Raw genomic sequence first — 23,915 nt, 5'->3', positions numbered from 1 at the left:
GCAAGCATAGCTTCATTCTCCTCAACAATACCACATCGAATCATGCCAGTTTGTAATTCCTGATAATATTCTTCTACAGAATTTTTTCCTTGTCTTAAACGCTGCAATTTTTGAAGCAATTCACGTTGATAATATGGTGGAACCCAACGCGTACGCATAGCAGTTTTCAAAGCAGCCCAAGTAGTTGGAATAGGATATAATCTACAATGTTCAGACCACCAAACACATGCAAAACTAGTGAAAGCACAAACAACAGCAGCAACCCGTCTCTCCTCGGGATATTGTAAACATGTAAAACGTTGTTCAGTTTCTAACTCCCAAGTAAGATATATATCAGGAACATATCTACCCTCAAATGGTGGAATATTCAATTTCAGTTTAGGAATATGGACATCATCTCGTACCTGAGGTGGTGGTGCAGGCCTACCATTACGAATATATACCTGAGGTCGACCTGCTGGTGGTGGTGCTGGTGGCTGCACGTAGTTCGGATTTTGATCAACCTCATCCTCATAATCTCCCACATAATCATCCTCCTCCGCATCAGCAGCATGAGCCACAGAAGTATCAACAGCAACACCAACAGTTTGGCCAAACGCAAGAGGAACACGGCTCGCTCGGCGGAGGTCTGTTTCGCGACGTGGAGGTAGTCGTTGTTGTTGTTGTTGTTGTTGGAGAGGTGCGTTAGGTGCAGCGGGTGGTGGTGGTGGAAGACGCGCGAGCAATTCATTAAACTTGTTATCGAGCTTTGTTTCGAACGTCTTCTCCATGCCATCTATCTTCTCCATGGCCTCTTCAAATCTGTTTAGCACATCTTGCACCTGTCCACTCATCATTTGCTGAAATTTATCATGCAGCTCCTTATTCGTGATGTTCTCCCAGTCAGTCTCGTCGGCTTGTGATCCTGGCATGGTTAGCAGCAATAGAAACACACAAGAATATGATCCTACAGACTAGTAACAAGAGGTGGTGGTGGGTGTCACAAATCCGTCAAGCAAATCTCGAATTCTTACCAGTTCTTACCCAGCAGCAGGCGGTGATCGGCAACCGTTGTAGTCAAAAACTCTGAAAGCTTGGATAGAGCGATTACCAGGGAGAGTCAAACGCACGACGTAGATGTATGTGGAGCTGGGAAGGCTTATAATATGGTAGCAAAAAGGGTCAGCAATAATCAATTCAGAGATGCAAAGTTGAATAAACGCTCAACGACGGTACTGTGCTGGTCCTAGGCTAGACTGTGCTAGAGACGCGAGCCTAGACACCAACAAAATCACGGCGCGGCACGTAAACAAGGGAAAAGCACACTCTGGATTTATTTTTTTTGCTCTTTTTTTTGGCGTTGTTTTTTTGCGCTGCTTTTTTTTTGCGAAAAATCACTATAATGGCGAGTGTCTCAAAACTCTTCCTAGGTCAAACTGACAGGATGGGCACGAAATTTTTTCGACCAAATTTTTTTTTTGACTGCCCGGACCCAAAAACTAGAAACGGGTCAAAAAAAACTTCCTATAATGGCACCTGTCTCAAAACACTTAGAAACACCTAAAAATAGGATAGCCAGAATTTTTTTCGAAAAATGCGTTTTCGAAAAAATTTGGGCCTAAACGGAGGGTGGTTTCCGGACTCTTTTTTTTTCGAAACCTACTCCGGCAAGGAAACACGAATCGGAATCTAGATGGATCTCGAAAACAAACCTAATATGACAAGAACTCGGATTAGTGGTGGATATATGGTGGTAGATGGCAGCGGTGGTGGTATATGACAGCGGTGGTGGTATATGGATACGGATTCGAAGCGGTGGCGGATAAGCGGTGGTGGTAGATGGCAGGGGCGATGATGATGGTGCGGCGGCGGCGTGACAACTTATGACCAGAACTCGAAACTCTAAAAGACTAGACTCTAAGACCAGCAACTAGACACGATGATGCAACCGCAAATTCAACAAAGCAAAACCCTAAAAAGATTATGCAAAGGCTCAGATTGGTTCGGATATGATGAACTAACCCTAATTTTTTTTGTGGCTTTTTCGTGGACTGTAGGTATGAAGAACAGACTCGATCTAAACTACGAAAAACTGTAAAATCTCACCGAGCAACCTGGAGCTCTGATACCACTTGATAGAGGCAAAGGTATCCCGTCTTTCGATGAGATGATGGATATCGCTTTGGTGGAAGTCGACTTTGATGATCCGACTACGAACGTGCGAGGACGTCGCGCCTTAGCAATCGCTAAACCAACTCCGAGAGGTTATTGACCACGCCGGAGCACGATCAACCTGACCACGAGGGTCTGTTTCCTGCGAGCAAACGAAGAACAAGCAAGAAACTTAGATTGCAATCTGGATATTGCGAATATAAGATGAAAGCTTTATTGATCAAGGTGGGGTTCTGTGATGCCTTTGTCTGGTCGTTGAACACAAACGAAGTACGCGAAGTTGCAGCTATGGTGAACTTTAATCTAAACAAAACCCAAAGTCTAAACGGTGCCCTAAGGGCTGTATATATGGAGGAAGAGAGGGGGAATTTCGTGGCCCTTGGTGGAGGGGTCCGAAATCAACCCTATCTCTTGTTTCCCCACACATACGGACTCTAAAAATAGCCTATACTTATGTATTTCGAAATTACATGGGCCTGGCCCAATAAAAAGGTGACGCAACACCTATAATAGCCTCTGGACGAAATTTATGAAGTGACATCTTGTATATTTCGTCCAAGGCTTCATGCACTCGTTATGGTGGCTTCAAAGACCTGAAATCATCACTTGTAACTCTGTTCTTGTTCCCCTTGCGCATGCCATCATCTCCATGCTTGTTCTTGCTCCAATGTTCATCCTTCTCCAAGCTAGGCCCTTCATTTGTAAGCAAAACAAATATATCCAATTTAGGCAGCATCATATTCTCATGAACATTAGAATCATTACCAAGAAACGAAAGTACCTGGTAATTTAGTTGGCGTGCGCGAGCTCTAGTAATTGGTCCAGTATGTATAGCAGCAGGGGCTGTGGGTGTAACAATGGTATTGATGTCCTCATCATTCTGCCTCGTGGCGGCGGAGTTTCATCCCATAAGCTTGCCCACATTTTTTTCCAGGGTAAAAGCGATGATATAGCAGAAGATGGACACCAGAGGCCCACCAGGGGGCCCAGGAGATAGGGGCGCGCCCTATAGGGGGGGCATGTCTCCTGGACAGGTTGTGGGCCCCTGATGTATTTCTTTTGCTCAAAAATTCTTATTAATTCCAAAAAATTGTTTCGTGGAGTTTCAGGACTTTTGGAGCTGTGCAGACTAGGTTTCCAACGTTTGCTCCTTTTCCAGCCAGAATTCCAGCTGCCGGCATTCCCCCTCTTCATGGTAAACCTTGTAAAATAAGAGAGAATAGCCATAAGTATTGAGATAGAATATGTAATAACAACCCATAATGCAATAAATATCGATATAAAAGCATGATGCAAAATGGACGTATCAAGGATTCAAGCAATCCCGTATACAATTCCCTTTGTCAATTGGTATGTTACTTGCCCGAGATTCGATCGTCGGTATCCCAATACCTCGTTCAATCTCGTTACCGGCAAGTCACTTTACTCGTTCCGTAATGCATGATCCCGTGACTAACTACTTAGTCACATTGAGCTCATTATGATGATGCTCTCCGTCATACGGAGTGACAAATCCGAGTCTTGATTCGTGCCAACCCAAAAGACACTTTCGGAGATGCATGTAGTGTACTATAGCCACCCTGTTACCTTGTGACATTTGGTACACCCAAAGCATTCCTACAGTATCCGGGAGTTACACAATCTCATGGTCTAAGGAAATGATACTTGACATTAGAAAAGCTTTTAGCAAAAGAACTACACGATCTTGTGCTATGCTTAGGATTGGGTCTTGTCCATCACATCATTCTCCTAATTATGTGATCCCATTATCAATGACATCTAATGTCCATGGTCAGGAAAACATGACCATCTATTGATCAATGATCTAGTCAACTAGAGGCTCACTAGGGACATGTTGTGGTCTATGTATTCACACATGTATTACGGTTTTCGGTTAATACATTTATAGCATGAACAATAGACAATTATCATGAATAAGGAAATATAATAATAACCATTTTATTATTGCCTCCAGGGCATATTTCCAACACTTACAACGAAGTTAAAGACGGCAAAGCAGTGAGCCAGACTGGAGCATGATATGTCTCCAACGTATCTATAATTTTTAATTGTTACATGCTATTATATTACCCCTTTTGCATGTTTATGGGCTTTATTTTACACATTTATATCATTTTTGGGACTAACCTACTAACCGGAGGCCCAACCCATATTGCTGTTTTTTTGCCTATATCAGTATTTCGAAGAAAAGGAATATCAAACGGAGTCCAAACGGAATGAAACCTTCAGGAGCGTGATTTTTGGAACAAACGTGATCCATAGGACTTGGAGTGCAAGTCAAGAAGCAGCCGAGGCTCCCACGAGATAGGAGGGCGCCCCCCTGTCTCGTGGGCCCCTCGGGCGGCCACCTATGTACTTCTTCCTCCTATATAAGCCTACGTACCCCGAAAACATCCAGGGAGCAGACGAAACACAATTTCCACCACCGTAACCTTCTGTATCCACGAGATCTCATCTTGGAGCCTTCGCCGGCACTCTGCCGGAGGGGGAATCGACCACTGAGGGCTTCTACATCAACATCCTTGCCCCTTCGATGAGTTGTGAGTAGTTTACCACAGACCTACGGGTCCATAGTTATTAGCTAGATGGCTTCTTCTCTCTTTTTGGATCTCAATACAATGTTCTCCCCCTCTCTTGTGGAGATCTATTCGATGTAAACTCTTTTTGTAGTGTGTTTGTCGAGATCCGATGAATTGTGGGTTTATGATTAAGTTTATCTATGAGAAATATTTGAATCTTCTCTGAATTCTTTTATGTATGATTGAGTTATCTTTGCAAGTCTCTTCGAATTATCAGTTTGGTTTGGCCTACTAGATTGATCTTTCTTGCCATGGGAGAAGTGCTTAGCTTTGGGTTCAATCTTGCGGTGTCCTTACCCAGTGACAGAAAGGGTTGCAAGGCACGTATTGTATTGTTGCGATCGAGGATAACAAGAATGGGGTTTATATCATATTGCTTGAGTTTATCCCTCTACATCATGTCATCTTGCTTAATGCGTTACTCTGTTCTTATGAACTTAATACTCTAGATGCAGGCAGGAGTCGGTCGATGTGTGGAGTAATAGTAGTAGATGCAGGCAGGAGTCAGTCTACTTGTTATGGACGTGATGCCTATATACATGATCATGCCTAGATAATCTCATAATTATTCGCTTTTCTATCAATTGCTCGACAGTAATTGTTGGAGAACGTTGCAGAAAATTAAAATTTTTCCTACGGTTTCACCAAGATCCATCTATGAGTTCATCTAAGCAACGAGTCATGGGAGTGAGTTTGCATCTACATACCACTTGTAGATTCCGTGCGGAAGCATTCGAGGGAACGGTGATGATGGAGTCGTACTCGATGTGATTCAGATCACCGATGACCAAGTGCCGAACGGACAGCACCTCCGCGTTCAACACACATACGGAACGAACGACGTCTCCTCCGTCTTGATCCAGCAAGGAGGAAGGAGAGGTTGAGGAAGACAGCTCCAACGGCAGCACGACGGCGTGGTGTTGGTGGAGAAGCAGCACTCCGGCAGGGCTTCGCCAAGCTCGTGACGGAGGAGGAGAGGTGTTGGGGAGGGGAGGGGCTGCGCCTTGGGTTGTGTGTTGCAGCCCTCCCCTCACCCCTCTATTTATATGGGAAGGGGCAAGGGGGCCCGGCCCCTCTAGATGGGATCTAGAGGGGGGGGGGCAGCGGCCAGGGAGGGGGGACTTCCCCCCAAGCAAAGGGGGCGCCCCCTCTAGGGTTCCCCCCCAACCCTAGCCGCATGGGCCCAAAGGGGGGGGGCGCCCAGCCCTCCAGGGGCTGGTGCCCTGCCCTACGCGGCCCATGTGGCCCACCAAGAGGGGTGGTCCCTCCCGGTGGACCCCCGGAACCCCTCCGGTGGCCCCGGTACAATACCGATATGCCCCGAAACTTTCCGGTGTCCGCATGACAACTTCCCATATATAAATCTTTACCTCCGGACCCTTCCGGAACTCCTCGTGACGTCCGGGATCTCATCCGGGACTCCGAACAACATTCGGTAATCACATACAAGTCTTCCTAATAACCCTAGCGTCACCGAACCTTAAGTGTGTAGACCCTACGGGTTCGGGAATCACGCAGACATGACCGAGAAGGCTCTCCGGTCAATAACCAACAACGGGATCTGGATAGCCATGTTGGCTCCCACATGCTCCTCGATGATGTCATCAGATGAACCACGATGTCGAGGATTCAAGCAACCCCGTATACTATTCCCTTTGTCAATCGGTACGTTACAAGCCCGAGACTCGATCGTCGGTATCCCAATACCTCGTTCAGTCTCGTTACCGGCAAGTCACTTTACTCGTACCGTAATGCATGATCCCGTGACCAAACACTTGGTCACTTTGAGCTCATTATGATGATGCATTACCGAGTGGGCCCAGAGATACCTCTCCATCATACGGACTGACAAATCCCAGTCTCGATCCGTGTCAACCCAACAGACACTTTCGGAGATACCTGTAGTGCACCTTTATAGTCACCCAGTTACGTTGTGACGTTTGGTACACCCAAAGCACTCCTACGGTATCCGGGAGTTACACGATCTCATGGTCTAAGGAAGAGATATTTGACATTGGAAAAGCTCTAGCAAAACGAACTACACGATCTTGTGCTATGCTTAGGATTGGGTCTTGTCCATCACATCATTCTCCTAATGATGTGATCCCGTTGTCAACGACATCTAATGTCCATAGTCAGGAAACCATGACTATCTATTGACCAACGAGCTAGTCAACTAGAGGCTTACTAGGGACGTATTGTGGTCTATGTATTCACACGTGTATTACGATTTCCGGATAATACAATTATAGCATGAATAAAAGATAATTATCATGAACAAGGGAATATAATAATAATCCATTTATTATTGCCACTAGGGCATATTTCCAACAGTAATTTGTTCACCCACCGTAATACTTATGCTATCTTGAGAGAAGCCACTAGTGAAACCTATGGCCCCCTGGTCTATCTCATATCATATTTGCTTCCAATCTACTTTTATTTGCATCTTTACTTTTTGCATCTACATTATAAAATACCAAAAAAATATTTATCTTATCTTATTATCTACTCACTTTCGCAAGTGGCCGTGAAGGGATTGACAACCCCTTTATTGCGTTGGTTGCAAGTTCTCAGTTTGTTTGTGTAGGTGCGTGGGACTTTTGAGGAGCCTCCTACTGGATTGATACATTGGTTCTCAAAAACTGAGGGAAATACTTACGCTACTATTGCTGCATCACCCTCTCCTCCTCGAGGAAAACCAACGCAAGCTCAAGACGTAGCAAAGCATCAGACACGCTGAAGCTGTTGTTACTCATGTCCCCGTGATGAAGTTGCTCATAATTTAATCACAACTCTATTCATGTTTTCAGAAAGGAAAGGTGAATTCAATTCATCACAACTCTATTCATGTTTTTAGAATCAGGTATGGATGCTAGTACCATAACAAGTTCATATGTTTACACTTACAGAACTTCCAGCACATTAAGAAGGCCTAAAACAGGCGGGATGCTACCAAAGAAGTTGTTGTCCACAAGACTTAAAACGATGGAAGAAATCAGTTAACAAGCCTCAGTGCATATTTCAAGAAGTTATGGATTAAGGATTTTGGATAGTCATACAAATGTATCAGCTTCATGTGTGAGTTGAAAATCCGGCTCGGTATGGTGCCAGAAAGTTGATTCATCCTGAAGTGGCTCGCAAAATATGGTATGTACACGAGATGTAAAATCTTCAAGATTTCAAGGAAAAAATTCTTCAGCTATCAAGTTTGGCCATTTCAGAGAATGTACTTACAAGTGCTTTGTATTTGTAAGATTATCCAAACTAAGATTTATTCCGTCAAATACAGGAAGTTCTCCAGTGACCTTATTCTCAGCAAGATCAAACCAATATAGCTTCGAGAAGCCACCAAGTGATGGTGGGATTCGACCGGTGAACCTTCAGAGATCTGCAGGCATAGTGCAAATGATCAACCTTACTTTGCTAAAACGAAGTGCATAAATATTTCTAGGAACGATGGGTGGTAAAATCCTGGTACATAAACACGAAATGATCTAAAGGTTGCAGCTTGCTAGGTTCAAAAGTAGATCTAAAATAAGTGTCGCAGTTTTGAACTAATCTTAGTTTGTAGTTTTGAACTAATGCGACACTTATTTTGGATCGGAGGGAGTGGTATTTTTCAAAATTTTCTAGTATTTTTTTACTGTTCACCAAGAGCAGATGAGCCCCGGTTCAGAAATGAATACTCGCATATATGATCGCAATTTCGTCAAGTAATTTCAGTAAACATGTCAACGATAATAGTAGGAAGGTCTCATGGTACACAGATAGGTAAAATTGTGCTTTTAGTTAAAAGCAATGTTTTAAATAGCGTGGCCCTTCTCCAAATGCTATACAACGATAATTTGTTACTGTCCTACAAACCTCTGCACTTGGAGGCCCAACAACGTCTACAAGAAGAAGGTTGCGTAGTAGGCATCAAACAACCCAGTCATGACCAAGCGGTTGTACCGCTGCTCCCGGGCGGTGGTGCTACCGCTGTGCTTCAAATTGATTGCGGTGTGTCATTGACGGTTGTACCGGCCAAGTACCGCTCAAGAACCGGTCCGGTTTCTGTTTTGAAGCGGTACTTGAGTGGTGGTGCCCGGTTGGTCCGGTTGTGTCCCACACACCGGTACCACCGGTGCCCTAAGCGGTCCTACCGCTTGGGACTTAGCCATCCAAGTGACCAGGGCCAGGCGGTTGCACCGGTGCTATACCGCTCGATCACCGCTCTCAAGGGTGACGCCCTACTATTTTAAAGCGGTGGTTGAGTGGTGGCTGGGCGGTTGTTCCGGTTGCTCTCCACAACCGATACTACCGCCTGTCTGCCTGGTTGTACCACTTGATAGGGTTTCTGCAGGTTACCCGTGAGTCCCGGTTGTACCGGGACAAGGAGCGGTTGTACCGCTGCAGTGTTGTTTTCGCAATAACGGTTGGATTTTAGGGTTTGCTATATAAGGGTGGTTCTTCCACCTACCACACTTACCTCTTGCCTCTCTCTCTCCACCATTAATGCCCTTCAAGCTTTCTTGCCCGATCTCTATCTCTCTCTAGCCACTCAAACTTGTTGATTTTCTAGGGATTGAAGGAGAAGACCTAGATCTACACTTCCACCAAAGGATGTTTGATTCCTCCGTACTTTCTTGTGTGGATTTTGTTACTCTTGGGTGTTTGAGCATCCTAGATGGTTGAGGTCACCTCGGAGCCACATTCTATTATGGTGAAGTTCCGTGATTTCATTGGGAGCCTCCAATTCAGTTGCGCAGATAGCCCCAATCTTGTTTGTAAAGGTTCGGTTGCCGCCTTCAAGGGCACCAATAGTAAAATCACGGCATCTCGCATTGTGTGAGGGCGTGAGGAGAATATGGTGGCCTTAGTGGCTTCTTGGGGAGCATTGTGCCTCCACACCGCTCCAACGGAGATGTACTTCCTCTAAAAGGGAAGGAACTTCGGTAACACATCCTCGTCTTCACCGACTCCACTCTTGGTTACCTCTCACCTTTACTTGTCGTGTTGTATTCCTTGCTTGCTTGAGTGCTTGTTGTTGTTGCATCATATAGTTTGCTCACCTAGTTGCATATCTCGATAACTTATTTTGATGCAAAGTTTAATTTGATAAGGAAAAGCTAAAAATTGATAGTTGCCTATTCACCCCTCCCCTCTCTAGTCAACTATATCGATCCTTTCAATAGGCAAGGTCCCATCCTTCGGATTTCCGTGACCTAAAGGCTCAGAGTGCTCTTGAAAAAAATTGGGGTCCAAAGACTCTGTCTTGGACGTGTGGAATCATGATACAGTGAACTTCATGGTCCTCAATAGTAATAGTCTTTCACAAAGTCTACAATCACTTCAGAAACAATGAACAAATGATCAGTTTAGGAAGTAACTTACACACAAATAAGCATTGTGGGACTCGGGAGTATGCTCCTGCATGTCAATCTGCAAGTGTGTGTTTATAGGACTTCAGAGGGTGCACACACACACACACACACACACACACACACACACACACACACAAAGTGTGTATGTGTAGCATTGTTTACGTGCATATGTGTTTATTTCGAATCAGCAAAGAGAAGAACAATGAGTGCTAGGATATGATTTTAATCCACGAAGTCAAAAGTATTGGCCAACCAAGAAACTTCGCGTGACAGGCCTGTTTCTTGGTTGCTACTCACTTATTTGCATGAAAAGGACACGGAAGAAATAACTAACTAGAGTACTTGCTTCTCCATGACATCACAGTTTCCATTGAACTCGTGTTGGTAGTACTGCAAAGAAAATAATGTTGGTAGTACTGCATTTTGGCGACTCGTGATTGGCGAATCTATCTGACGCCGAAGCAACGGGGAAAACGACGCCACGAGCCGGATTAAGCCCACCGCGAAATTTCCACGGCGTACGGGCAGGGAATCAACGAAGAATAATTAAGCTGTCGATCCGCTACGGATTTTTCTACAGGCGTGATGTCGGACGGATCCATGTCAACTGCTGTAAATGAAATCCAGATTCGGCGCCATCTTGCGGAAAATGGATTCAATACCGCGGCGGTCCAGCGAGAACGTCAGCCGCGGTAGAGAAGACTTTCGTTGACGAATGGGAGGGAATCAGTTGGATCAAGCGCACCACAACTCCAGTGGGGCTTATTATTCAGATGATGGGAGTACTGATCATTTCTATTATTATGTAACAGTGCTGATATCAAGTGGAATACGTGAATGCGATGGCCAAGACTGTTTTCTAGCGTGTGTACAGTAGCTGCTCACACGACACGCAGTACGTACATACGTGCGTGTAGGTCCGCGGGATGTGCGTAGCCCAACGTACGTGGCGAGAGACGTTCGAGATGCATGCATCAGGTCAGACTTTGGAGCACAATCGATTTGCCTTTTTTTTCTAGTATAATACACATTAATAACATAAAGATTCGGTTACAAGCCACATAAACATTGATATTACAGGATTGAAAAGATAGGATAATCCTATGCAAAAAAACCAACGTCTGGCCCTCTCCACTAAGGAAAAGGAGACCGATCACCTTTGCACCCGAGCTCGACGCGGTTCCATCGCTGATCAGCAGTTTTACGGACCTTCAAAGTAGTTTGCCTGAAGCAAAACCATTGCCATTGAAAGAATCAGACCGGGGCAACGTGTCCCCGGACACGCCATCGAACTCCAGAACTGACACCCCCGCATGATTACGATGTCGGAGGAGGAAACCAGAACTGTCAGCCTCCAACCACAAACCCAACACAAAATGCACCATCTTTCAGCTGTCACTTGCGTAGACAAGCGCTTGCACGTATTCCTGGACGACAAAACCTCCCTGCTCCACCATGACATCGGAGACAACATCGCAGCAACGGGGATAGAGCAGAAGGAGAGACACACCTGATGGAGTCGTCGTCGCCGCCTCGCCGACACCATCCATGAACCCTAACATCGCCGATCTGAAGGATCGACAAATACACAATGCCACCAACTCCGAGCCGCCGCCATGAAGGACACCGCCGGTGTGGAAGAGGAGTTGAGGCAGATTTATTCGTCTGGGCGCCGCTCCCACCACCCCAACAACGCACCATGACCTACAAATCCAAATCCTAACTACAGAGCGGAGGAACGGGGTCCCCCTTCCCTCCTGTCGCCGGAGCAGCAACCGGAGAGAGAGGGGGCCAACGCCCTCGCCGATGGAGTTCGGTGGAAAAAGATTGCCTCCCTAGTCGTCTCGCCCGTGGTGGCGGCTAGGGTAGGGAATGCTTCGATAGACCGATATCCACAGTCGATTTGCCTAAGCTGAACAGTTTAACCCTTCCTTAAAAAAGCAGTACGGACGTAGACATTCATACATACACATATACACTCACTTCACGAACGCAAATATGCACACCTTTTCTCTATGAGCACGTACGCACACTTTTTTTCTATGAGCATTTCCGATGGATAGCCGACACATCATTTTAAGATTGACGAAGCCACCATAGGCGTCTTCGTATTCGACGGAAACATTCCTTCCTCTAAACGAACATCGCCGGAAAGACCGAAATAAATCTAGAAAAATATGAGCATCGGCATCAAGTCTAGGACTTGAACCTGTGGGCTGGTTCCACCACAAAGAAGCTAACCATCTGGGCTAGGCTCAGTTCGCGTTTAACCCTTCCCGTTGAGAGTCACAATTGTTGTCGCGCCGAGTCACGCCTCTTTCTTCGCTGATGACATCGCCAACCGGTATAAAGCCGGTAGAGTAATGAGCCCTCTCTTAAGTCTTAAGGGACATTTTCTCCGATAAAGGGTGACACAAAATCAGGATCTAGTCGAGGCATCGAGCTTGCATACTTGCATACAGTCCAAAAAGATAAGAACAAGATGAAAAATAAATAATAGAAGTCGGCGCAGCCAACAATTTACAATAGACCAACAAAATGTCATTCGTTGCCTTTGATGATACACAAACTACGGGAAAGTTTCTATGAAAACAATGCCTTCCGAAAGGTAACGACACACTCAAGCGCCACCGTCGCAGGATCCAGGAACTGCATTGTCAGATATTGGGTTTTCATTTTGAAGAGCACGTCCAAGCAAACTCTAAAGCAGTGCCTTCAACAAAGACACGGGTGTGTGAAACACTGCCATTGTCGGGTGCAGAAGTTGAAGGTCGGACCTAAAGTTTTCACCCTGGGGCTCGATATCGGATGCTCGAAGAGCACTACCAAGCTGCAGATATTGCGTGTTGTCGCCACCCTTTCCGAAGAAGACAAAGATGCATGGAAAGGTATCCATACACCATGAGAATAGGAAACTGGAATCTAAATCATTCCATCGCATTCATGCTCAAAGTGGAGGTATCTAGTCGCGTGCATGATGCCTACTACACAACCTTCTTCTTGTAGACGTTGTTGGGTCTGCAAGTGCACAGGTTTGTAGGACAGTAGCAAATTTCCCTCAAGTGGATGACCTAAGGTTTATCAGTCCGTAGGAGGCGTAGGATGAAGATGGTCTCTCTCAAGCAACCCTGCAACCAAATAACAAAAAGTCTCTTGTGTCCCCAACACACCCAATACAATGGTAAATTGTATAGGTGCACTAGTTCGGCGAAGAGATGAAGATACAAGTGCAATATAGATAGTAGATATAGGTTTTTGTAATCTGAAATAATAAAAACAGCAAGGTAACAAGCGGTAAAAGTGAGCGTAAACGGTATTGCAATGATAGGAAACAAGGCCTAGGGTTCATACTTTCACTAGTGCAAGTTCTCTCAACAATAATAACATAGATAGATCATATAACAATCCCTAAACATGCAACAAAGAGTCACTCCAAAGACACTAATAGCGGAGAACACACGAAGAGATTATGGTAGGGTACGAAACCACCTCAAAGTTATTCTTTCGGATCGATCTATTAAAGAGTTCGTACTAGAATAACACCTTAAGACACAAATCAACCAAAACCCTAATGTCACCTAGATACTCCATTGTCACCTCAAGTATCCGTGGGCATGATTATACGATATGCATCACACAATCTCAGATTCATCCAACCAACACAAAGTACTTCAAAGAGTGCCCAAAGTCTCTACTGGAGAGTCAAGAAAACGTGTGCCAACCCCTATGCATAGGTTCATGGGCGGAACCCGCAAGTTGGTCACCAAAACATACATCAAGTGGCACGTGATATCCCATTGTCACCACAGATAAACACGGCAAGACATACATCAAGTGTTCTCAAATAAAGACTCAATCCAATAAGATAACTTCAAGAGGGAAACTCAATTCATCACAAGAGAGTAGAGGGGAAGAAACATCATAAGATCCAACTATAATAGCAAAGCTCGCGATACACCAAGATCGTGCCATAGAGAGAACACGAGAGAGAGCACGAGAGAGAGAGAGATCAAACACATAGCTACTGGTACATACCCTCAGCCCCGAGGGTGAACTACTCCCTCCTCGTCATGGATAGCGCCGGGGTGATGAAGATGGCCTCCGATGATGGGATCCCCCACCGGCAGGGTGCCGGAACAGGGTCCCGATTGGTTTTTGGTGGCTACAGAGGCTTGCGGCGGCGGAACTCCCGATATATCTTCTGTTCTGGAAGTTTTAGGGTACGTAGGTATATATGGATGCAGGGGGTACGTCGGAGGAGCTACGGGGGCCCCACGAGGCAGGGGGGCGCGCCCGCACCCACCCACCCTCGTGGGCAGCCCGTATCTCCCCTGACGTGCACTCCAAGTTCCCTGGGTTGCTTTCCTTCCAAAAATAACTTCTCCAGTTGATTTCGTTCCGTTTTGACTCCGTCTGATATTCCTTTTCCTCGAAACACTGAAATAGGCATAAAACAGCAAATCTGGGTTGGGCCTCCGGTTAATAGGTTAGTCCCAAAAATAATATAAAAGTGGATAATAAAGCCCAATATTGCCTAAAACAGTAGATAAAGTAGCATGGAGCAATCAAAAATTATAGATACGTTGGAGACGTATCAGTGCACATCCTTGGCATGTGTATCACCAAGTGATCAAATCTATGAACGTTTGTCAGAACTAATTCTGGCAAATCCCTCGAAAGGGTACCTTGGTGTGACGATTAGGTCAGAGGAAAATCAGGAGACAAATTTACCCAATAGAAGGGAGCTGGATTTTGCATATCGAGATAGAGCTCATCGGCAATGGTGTTTGTGGTGGAGCTACCGCACTAGCGGAAGCGGTTGTTTGCCATTCTTCATTGGTACTACATTGACTCTTCGGATTGAAGGACAACCCTTCTTCTTCCTCCGGGTCTAGAAACCAAATATGAGGTGGTTCGGCTTCTGTCCAGAGTCCATGACCTCTACTTTCTATGAGCTTGGCAATTGGAGGTGGAGCGCCCATGGATTTTGCATATCTAGATATAACTCGTCATTAATGGTGTTTGTGGTGGATCTACGACGCTAACAGAAGTGGTTGTTTGCCGATCTTCAGTGGCCCGCAATTGACTCTTCTGGCTGAAGGGCAACCCTTCTTCTCCCTCTTTGAGTGGAAACCAAATAGGAGGCGGTTCAGCTTCCGTCGAGAGTCCATGACCTGTACTTCCGAAGTGCCTACAAGTAGAGGCGCAGCGTGGTGGTCTCAATGTTTTAAGTGATCTCATCTCCAACGAGGATCCGCGATGGGGCCACTTTCGACCTGATTTGCCCATTTCATCCTGTTTTAGGATTCTCCTTGTAAAAGTCAGTGACTGGTATGCATTTCTTTTGTTTCTACTCCCTCCGTTTTAAAATAGATGACTCAACTCTATACTAACTTTAGTACAAAGTTGAGTCATCTATTTTGGAACGGAGAGAGTATGGGTAATAGTATAAACTGCTTATCGTCACTGCTCTATGTCTACTGCAGTTTTTTTTTTGAAGAAACACCCAAGGAGGATCTTATCTCAAAGACAACAATAATCGTTACTTTCTCGGTCCCTAAATAAGTGTTGCTGATTTAGTAGATAAGTGTCCGCTGATTTAGTATTAGCCTTTTTTCTCCTTGATCGTAGGACTACCGCAGTTCTTGCTCCTTCTAGACCCTTATTTTTCTGTTCAAAAAGGAGCGAGAGATGCATGCATCGCGTCTAGAAAAGGGTAAAGGCGTACACGGATTCTGCGTTTACGGGACGTATACATGCGGCGGTGTATGACGTTGCCGAATGCGCACGGGCTCGATCGATCGATCTCCCCCCGATCAGAGATGCCCGCGCGAACTGGAAGTCGCCGAATTCCAAGTCCACGCACGCCAAACCATCCGCCCGCCCCATCTGCTAGCGAGCGAAGTAATTTAAAAGACGGACGGCCCAGATGCACCAGCCCGCGCGGTCGTCCGGTCCGATGCGCCTCGGCCGGTCGGGGGTAGGGTACGGTGGGGGTCGCCACCAGCACGGCAGATTTTAATCCCAGCGACAGCAACAGTTCTTATCCACCGCGCTCGCGCCTCCATTAATTCGGCCTCCTCCAAAGCGTTTGCATCTGTACTCCCTCTCTCCCTCTCCTCCTCCCCCGGCCGTGTGAAGGCGCAAGAATCTTCTTCGTGGGCTGCCGCCGCTGCGAGTTGCGATGACGACGGCGACGGCGACGGGGCAGTGGTAGTTAGTACCCACGCAAGTCAAAAGGGGCTATAGATCTCTCCGTATATAGCGCAGCTCCACGGCGGCTGGTTCATTTTCGCGAGCTAGCTGCTGCTGCGCGAGGGAGTAGGAGGGAGAAAGCGAGAGGCCTCCTATTATGCCCATGGACTACGGGAAGAGGCAGCAGGGCGGGGTGGTGGCGATCGAGTGCGTGGCGGGCGGGTCGCGGGCGGAGGAGTGGGGCACGGGCTGCACCGAGACGGTGCAGACCGGCGACGTCGTGGAGGAGCTCCTCATCGGGGTCGGCGGCCGCGGCGGGCCGGCCGTGCACGCCGCGCCCTTCAAGGGCGGCCGCGCCGCGCTGCAGAAGCTGCTGCACGCCGCCTACAAGCGCGGGGACACGTCCGTGGAGGTGCGCGTGCGGCGCCCCGCGCACGCGCAGCAGCAGCTGGTGCCGGGGGAGGTGGACAGCAGCGGCGAGCTGCTGGGCCCCGGCTCGGACGCGGCGGCCGCCAGGATGCAGGCCTGCATAGTGCCGCAGGAGACAACCGGCGGCGGCGGCGGGATGGCGATGGTGGGGCGCAGCCAGAAGTACGTGCTCCGGTCCATCCGCGACCCCAACTACGCCGTCGGGCTCGTCGACCGCAGCGAGAGCGAATGCGTCGCCTTCCGAGGTAAACAGCAGCCGCACGGCACCGCCGCGTTTCCGCCATCATCCAATCCGCAGATATTTTCTAGAACCTCCGCAGATCTTTATTTCCGATTCAACTTGTTCGATTTTTTGCTTGCGATTGCGTTAGTTAGCGAAGAAAAGTAAAAGTCTTCGACTGAGTTTTCGCTACATGCCGGGTTGGACTTGAGAAAAAGGATAGGGCGCCGATGATGCGTGCATGCGCGCGTTCCCGCTGCATGCGACTTTCGCGCACAGGTTGGTGTACTTTGACAGGCGGCACCGGACACCATCTTTATCGTTTTCTCTCCCGATCGATCGCGATAGAATTCTTTTTGGCGCGCTCGATCATCCACAAGACTGGTTTCGGCTGCATGCTGATGCGCCGAGGCATATGCTTGGATCAGTTTTGGCCGCCTAGTGAAGATGATTTGGCGTGCTCGATCACTCACAAGGGCTGGTTTTGTTTGCACGCCAAGGCATATGCTTGGATCAGTTGTAAAATATGGTCACTTCCGTGGTACGGTCATCGTGTTTAGTACTTTAGTTAGGAAATGTGATCGGGATATTCCTACGTATATAACGGGAAAGAGCTAGCTGCTGATAGCATTGTTGTTCTTGTTGTGTTTTAGGCTGCTTTCGTTTCCAGTTTTTTGGACTGGTAATTTGGCCTGGCCAACTTATATATAGAGCTGTTTGCAGTCCACAGATATGCTATGATATATAAATACATCTACTGCCTTTTTAATGCTAATATGCTACTTCTAAATATTGGCAGTATGTGAAACAGCAATTTGTTATGATGTGCAACGTACTTAAGGGAAAATGAACTTCACGGCCAATATGTTCCTTCTACCCGTATAAGAGTTTAGGTCCCTATTTTCCATTTAGCCGGCCGGGTAGGTATACGGTACGTATGCACCCATGCTTAGCCAGATCTTACCAAACATTGAATCATCAGTCTAGCTCTAGTCGCATGCCCGTACTTCCAGGCAGCAGACACGGCGGTGCACGTTGAATGGAATCTGCATTTGGATTCAATCATTCATACACGGCAACGGCGTCCACTTGCGGATTTAGTATTCAATGGCAATGTTCCTCTGAGATCATAATGCGGTTCGGAGATTCACCGGTTGACTTTATACCTCCTAGGTCGATGATGTCGCGTCCAGCTTGTTCGCACTAGGAGTAATAAGTAAAAAAAAACTCGCACATGGTTGCAGATCGTGCAGACGCCTTGGTTCGAGCTTGAGACTCCTCTGCAAATCTAATGCCATCTCCTGATGATCAAATAAAGAATCTACAAATCTACTGTCATCTCCAGATGCTCAAATAAAGAACTGAAACACGATCAGCTGTTCGATAAATATCGTAATGTTATTACGTCATGGCCGACGTTGATCGCTCGCTCACGACGGCGGCGGCGGTGGTGCATGCATGCAGGGTCGAGGAGCTCTCGGGTGGTGTGCGCGCTGAGCAAGGCGCAGCTGCAGGACGGCTACGTGTCCTACCCGTGGGAGAAGAAGATGAAGGAGGTGCTGCCGGTGCCCAGCTCCAGCAGCTTCCTCTCCCTGCTCGTCCTCCCCACCGCGCTCGACCGCGCCAACTCCCGCTACAACTCCGTCGACGACACGCTGGCCCGCGCCAACGCCTGGTTCCTCTCCTCGCAGGCCGCCGGCGTGCCCATCGCCTTCCTCAACGTCCAGACCGAGGCCCTCCTCACCAAGGTTCCTTATACTATATTTTGCCATCAGAATGATTATGTGGGGGATGTTTTTGGTGTTTTTCTGACGTTCTCGCATGCATGGTGCAGATCTCCGGCGACATGGCCTCAGCGACGGTCAACTCCGGGTCACTGGCCGACCTCCCGAACCTTGCCAACGCGAGCCTGTACGGGTTCGAGGACTACCACGGCGTGGACATCGGCGTGGTGAAGGCGGTGCGCCTCTGGTTCACAGCGGCCGCCGGAGAAATGCCCGTGGAGATCATCCTCGAGGAGGGCGACACCAAGCTCGGCTTCGCCATCAGTCGCACCGAAGAGGTAGCAATGCCGGAGGAATGTCTGTCTCTGTATGTCTCTACTTCTAGCTCTAGTGCGCGTTTGAACTGATTCGCTCTTGGAAATGGGAATGGGGTGCAGGGCTTCCTCTACATCTCGTCGGTCATGGAAGACGACGGCGACCGGCCGGCGCCGTCGACGCGGTCGGGGCTGCGGGACCTCTACCGGGAGGCGAAGCGCGCGTCCAAGCTGCTGGTCATCTCCCGGGTGTCGTGCCGCAAGGTGCTGCCGTGGATGGTGTCCACCTCCGGGGCCATCCGGTGCTTCGACACCGTGTCGCTCAGCCAGAAGCTGTCCCTGCACCGGCACGCCCTGCGCCCCATCCTGCTCCACGTCCTCATGTGGGACTTCGGCACCGACGCGCCGAACCGGCCGCAGGGGGCGCCCTGCCCGACGCCGCAGCCGTCCCCGGCGTTTGCCGAGCTGCTGCGGCAGAACTCCTTCTCGTGGGTCGACCAGCCGCCGCAGCCCGACGGCGAGCCGGGGATGGTGCAGGGGAGGGACACCGCAGGGGACGCCTCCTTCAGGTTCCACAACTTCTCGCTGCCCAACAACTGGGTCTGAAGTCTGATGAAACGCCTTGACTACGTGCGTGGCCGCTGTACTGTACATATGTGCATCTCAATTAGCCGGTTTGTGATGAGAAGAAACAACGCTTTGCAGTGTCACAGCTTACTGCGCAGAGTGGAGTGGACTATAATTTTGACCCCTAAAATAGTGTTACTAGTGCTGTGCGTTTGATGTTTCAGCTCAGAACAGATTTATCGGTTGCAAAACGGATTGCAAGGATGATTTTCGTAGACAGCAACCCTGATATCAGTTCAGTACACTTCGGTTCGAGAATAACAGTACCACTATTATTTAATTTTCACAGGTGCTATCAGTTCAGTACACCAAAGCATGAGCATCCGCTATAACTTAACAGGGGGATCAAATGGACATATACTTAGCATGGACATAGATAGGGTTGTGTCGGAAATAGACCGGCGCAACCTCGGTATGTCAACAAAGTTGAATGAAGATACAAGTATCAGCTTGGATTATCGCAATTCGCGTTCTGACCACAGAAGGCGGATTAACGAGTCACCAGATTAATCGGCGGTCTGTGTACGCCTAGAGTGCAACCTTCCCTTTCAGATTGATCGCCGAGAGCTCTTGCTCAACATACTCCCCGGCACATATAGGCGGATAACTATGAGCATTGGGTGCTTCAGCAAAGTGGCCCAATGGCTTGAGTGTCGCATCGGAAGCAATGTGCGAGAATAGCTGTTTGGACATACATAGAAATCGGTTAGTCAATAACTCGGCAGAGCACATAGGATTGTGGAAACCGTGACGAGGTTAGCAGACATATGGTGGGAACTGAGAGTACTTACCGTCGATGAGATCCTCCACAAGCTTCGGTTCTGCTCTTTAGCTAGTTCTATTGCCTCTAATGTTCTCTTGGTCACCACTACCTCATGCATTCCAGCTAAACATTCGCCACCAGTAAGCCATTCCAACTGTACAGAAAAGGAGCACATAAAAATAGTGAGGTGTATCCTTTTAGGCCTCCTTTGGTTTGTAGGAATTTTGTAGGAACTCTATAGGATAGGATTTGCAAAGGAAAAATTCCTTTGAAGCCCTTTGGTTTGTAGGAATGGATTCCTATTCCTATATAGGATAGGAATCAATCCTTCACATTTTGGAGGGAAAAAATCATTAGCCTAGACTCAATGGAAAAATTCCTATCCTATGCATCAAATGGCATCTCTTCTATATAGGAATTAAGATGCATGTCATCTCACTTCCTATGATTTTCCTATTCCTATAAAATTCCTATCCTATGAACCAAATGAGGCGAGCGTGTGCACGTGCTTCACTGCCACACCCAGCACCCTGGAAATACTGCCCAGCTCTCATTTGCCTAACATTTCCATACAAGTATTTATAGATCCTTACATGCAAGTGTGTAATATTTCAGGAAAGACTCAGATATGAAACTAAAGTTTGATTTCAAGATGACAAAATCAACTATTTCAGAAAAAACAGTACTTGTATATAAGAACAAAATATTAAAGACAATATGCATAAGTATCATTTCATCAAACTAGGAGTGCAGAACAATTGAAAATGCATCCAGTGAAAATGGCAGAACTAACCTGTTTCCCTGACTGAATGAGAAGACAGCCAACAGGGACCTTCACCTCCATCTTTTTACCATTACTTAACCAAATGTTCAGGCCTGGAAATCTACTACGACCATGAATGGTCAAGAAATTAAGATCATAATGGAACCCAGCAAACACAGTGCCCTCAGAACCGTGACGCATCAGATTACTTCCGGTTGGTGCTAGGAGGTGCGGTCCCTATTGAAACACGAGAATAATTGAGCAGTGTCAATAGGATGATCAAAGAACTTCAACATGAATAATACTTCTTTTTAAAAGAACATGAATAATACTTCTTTTTAGAAGAACACTTCTAGTACTCAAAATGCTGGATTGCACGACTGAAAAATCAGAAGATCCCATACCACACCTTTAAACCAACTAAGGCATTGAAATTTTACTAATAGCTGGAACGCGGCACTGTTTTAAGAACATTCATTTCAGATAAATTTAAGAATTATAACAGAACGAGTGAGCGTGCTGAGAATTATAACATTACCTCCTTCATCAAAGAGGTAAATGCATCCTTTGACAAGCCAAATCCAATTGCTGCCATCTCAGCAACAACCTACAAAAGAAGTGTGTCCAACCAACTTCTGAATATTGTATAATATAGACTTGCCATGCATAAACTGCAGAAAACATCAACTTAGAAAAAGTGTGGACTGAATATGTACCTCAATTGCAGAAATCATTTTTGCACCCCAGGAATCCATTGTCTCTTTCCACTCCGGTAATCCATCAGGAATAACAGGTTCTGCGTTCAGCTCCTACACAAAAATTGCTCACAATTCAGCATATAACGCGCAAATAGTGGCTAGACGTGAAGCGTGGAATTCATTCAGACTTCCACATCACACTGAAGAGATCATGTAGAAATGGCCACCTTAAAGCGGGTATTCGACGGGCGAGGACCCACTCTCCACATGTAGCGCCATTTCGGGTCTGGTCCCTTAGGGGTGGCTGGTTGAAACTCCTCTGGCATACTCTTGATCCTGTCTTGCATCTCCTTGTCGACGAGGCTGCGAGGCACCTCCACGCCTTCAGGTGTCACGCCGACCTTATCATATAAACAGGATCAAAATCCATCATTGCAAATGGGGTAACTTAAGGCATCAAACATTCAGCGTAACTGTTGGATGTATCAATCTTATGTGCCTGAATTTGATGGTGATTTTATAATGCAGAGGATCATATCAGAGAACTTGAACCGGGAACAAGTACTGCTACTGATCCTAGAATGTCGAACTTAATTTCGTCCGAACCCTAGCCTCCGTCCCCACCTAATCGGACACCATAATTCGCCGGGGAAGCGGGGGGATGCGGAGGCTACCGCTTCCATCAAACGGAATCATTTAGTAGTACCTGGTAGTGGAGGTGGGGGCGCTCCTGGAGGCGCTTGGAGTCGTCGGATCGGGCGAAGTAGCGCTCGACGACGTCGAGGAAGCGGTCGTTGTCGGCGGCGGTGCAGCGGGGGTCCTTGACCAGCAGCGCCCCCGTGTCCCGCAGGCTGGCGCTCACCGTGGCGCAGAGCGCGCGCAGCGCTTCCTCCGCCTCGGCCGGCGCGGCGTCGCCGGCGGCGGCCTGCAGGAAGGGCGCGAGATCCACCACGGGGAGGTCCATTGGGCTGCGGACGGGCGGCGGCGGGAGAGGCGAGTTAAATTCCGCTGCCGCTAAAAAAAATGCGGTTGTGAGGGGGATCGGATTGTGGAACCCGCGCTGGCTGCGTCTGTCAGTAGTAGTAACTGGTGGAACAGCGGGTGGGGCGACCGGGCGAGAGAGAAATGTTGCGTGAAGGAAGGGGGCCGAGAGAGGGAGAGCCGGGGCCGGAACCGCAAACCGTGTGCGCACGGAACCGGTCTGGATAGAGATTCTTCCCCGGTACGGCGGCGGTGCGGTCGCGCCGCGCACGCAAGGGAAAGCCAAAGCGGCGGAGAAGCGGCTCCTGTTTCTTGCGCGCGTCCACTTGTGTCGTGTGGTGGCTTTCCAGCCCAGCGATTGCTGAAAGCAACGCATGCACTTTTTCCCATTTTTTTTCCTTGAACAAGCAAAGGCGCCAATTCATTCATACCGCAAACAGTTTACAGTGACAGTTACATACGATTCCCTGTAGTTGCATGTCCAGGCACATCAGCTTCAAAGGGCAATCAATTGTCCTCAGGATGATCTGCATTGTTGCAAGAGACTTCAACTGGCTGGACTGTTGTGTGGAGGAGTGCTGGCTGGGCTAAACCATGTGCCTCCATGCTATGGAGTCTTGAGATGTGAAAAAACTCAGCTGAAGATGAATCCGTGATGCAGACCTCTAACCTTCGAGTGTCATGGACCTGTTCTAGGCGATCTTGTGGCAACTGCTTTTCGCCCGTGGTAAATTGTTTGTACGGAAGGCCACTTCTTTTATTTGTGTAACACCCTCGAACTTTCTCCAAATCAAACATTGTTTTTATCAACTAAACAATTAACTTGGATAGTTTATTTTTGCCATTTTGTTATATGGTGAATAAATAAACCCCTTCTCTCTTCCCTAGTATCGGATGAAAGACTTAACCCTGAATCATCGGACACGACCTCGTTGTGATATTTTGTGAATATATGCCAGACGGTCGCCGTTATAGTCGAGATGATTTGTGCGGTCTCAAAATTGTCTAGTGAGGCTACGTTTCAAATTTCATTCGAAACAGAGTCCATTTGACACCTGAACCGTTAAATATGCAAAGGATATTA

The 23,915-nt window shown here is 47.5% G+C and overlaps 2 protein-coding genes across 2 annotated transcripts; one reads left to right on the top strand and one right to left on the bottom strand.

Moving 5' to 3' along the window:
* Positions 1-16,181: 16,181 nt before the first annotated feature.
* On the top strand, positions 16,182-19,845 carry LOC119321973. Its single transcript, XM_037595478.1, has 4 exons — positions 16,182-16,986; positions 18,426-18,709; positions 18,796-19,023; positions 19,123-19,845. Exons 1-4 carry the CDS (start codon positions 16,470-16,472, stop codon positions 19,603-19,605), a joined length of 1,512 nt encoding a protein of 503 aa, XP_037451375.1. The 5' UTR covers positions 16,182-16,469; the 3' UTR covers positions 19,606-19,845.
* Positions 19,846-19,879: 34 nt separating this feature from the next.
* LOC119321974 lies at positions 19,880-22,964 on the bottom strand. The gene is made up of 7 exons (XM_037595479.1): positions 22,557-22,964; positions 22,078-22,251; positions 21,869-21,961; positions 21,691-21,759; positions 21,183-21,389; positions 20,418-20,543; positions 19,880-20,307 (listed from the first exon to the last, which is right to left on the bottom strand). The coding sequence occupies exons 1-7, from the start codon at positions 22,812-22,814 to the stop codon at positions 20,155-20,157; spliced, it is 1,080 nt and encodes a 359-aa protein (XP_037451376.1). The 5' UTR covers positions 22,815-22,964; the 3' UTR covers positions 19,880-20,154.
* Between the last annotated feature and the right edge of the window lie 951 nt (positions 22,965-23,915).

This window comes from Triticum dicoccoides, chromosome 6B, assembly GCF_002162155.2.
Source record: "Triticum dicoccoides isolate Atlit2015 ecotype Zavitan chromosome 6B, WEW_v2.0, whole genome shotgun sequence".
Classification (NCBI taxonomy): Eukaryota; Viridiplantae; Streptophyta; class Magnoliopsida; order Poales; family Poaceae; genus Triticum; species Triticum dicoccoides.
The sequence above is the reverse complement of the archived record's forward strand: the minus strand, read 5'-3'. Positions and strand labels throughout refer to the sequence as shown.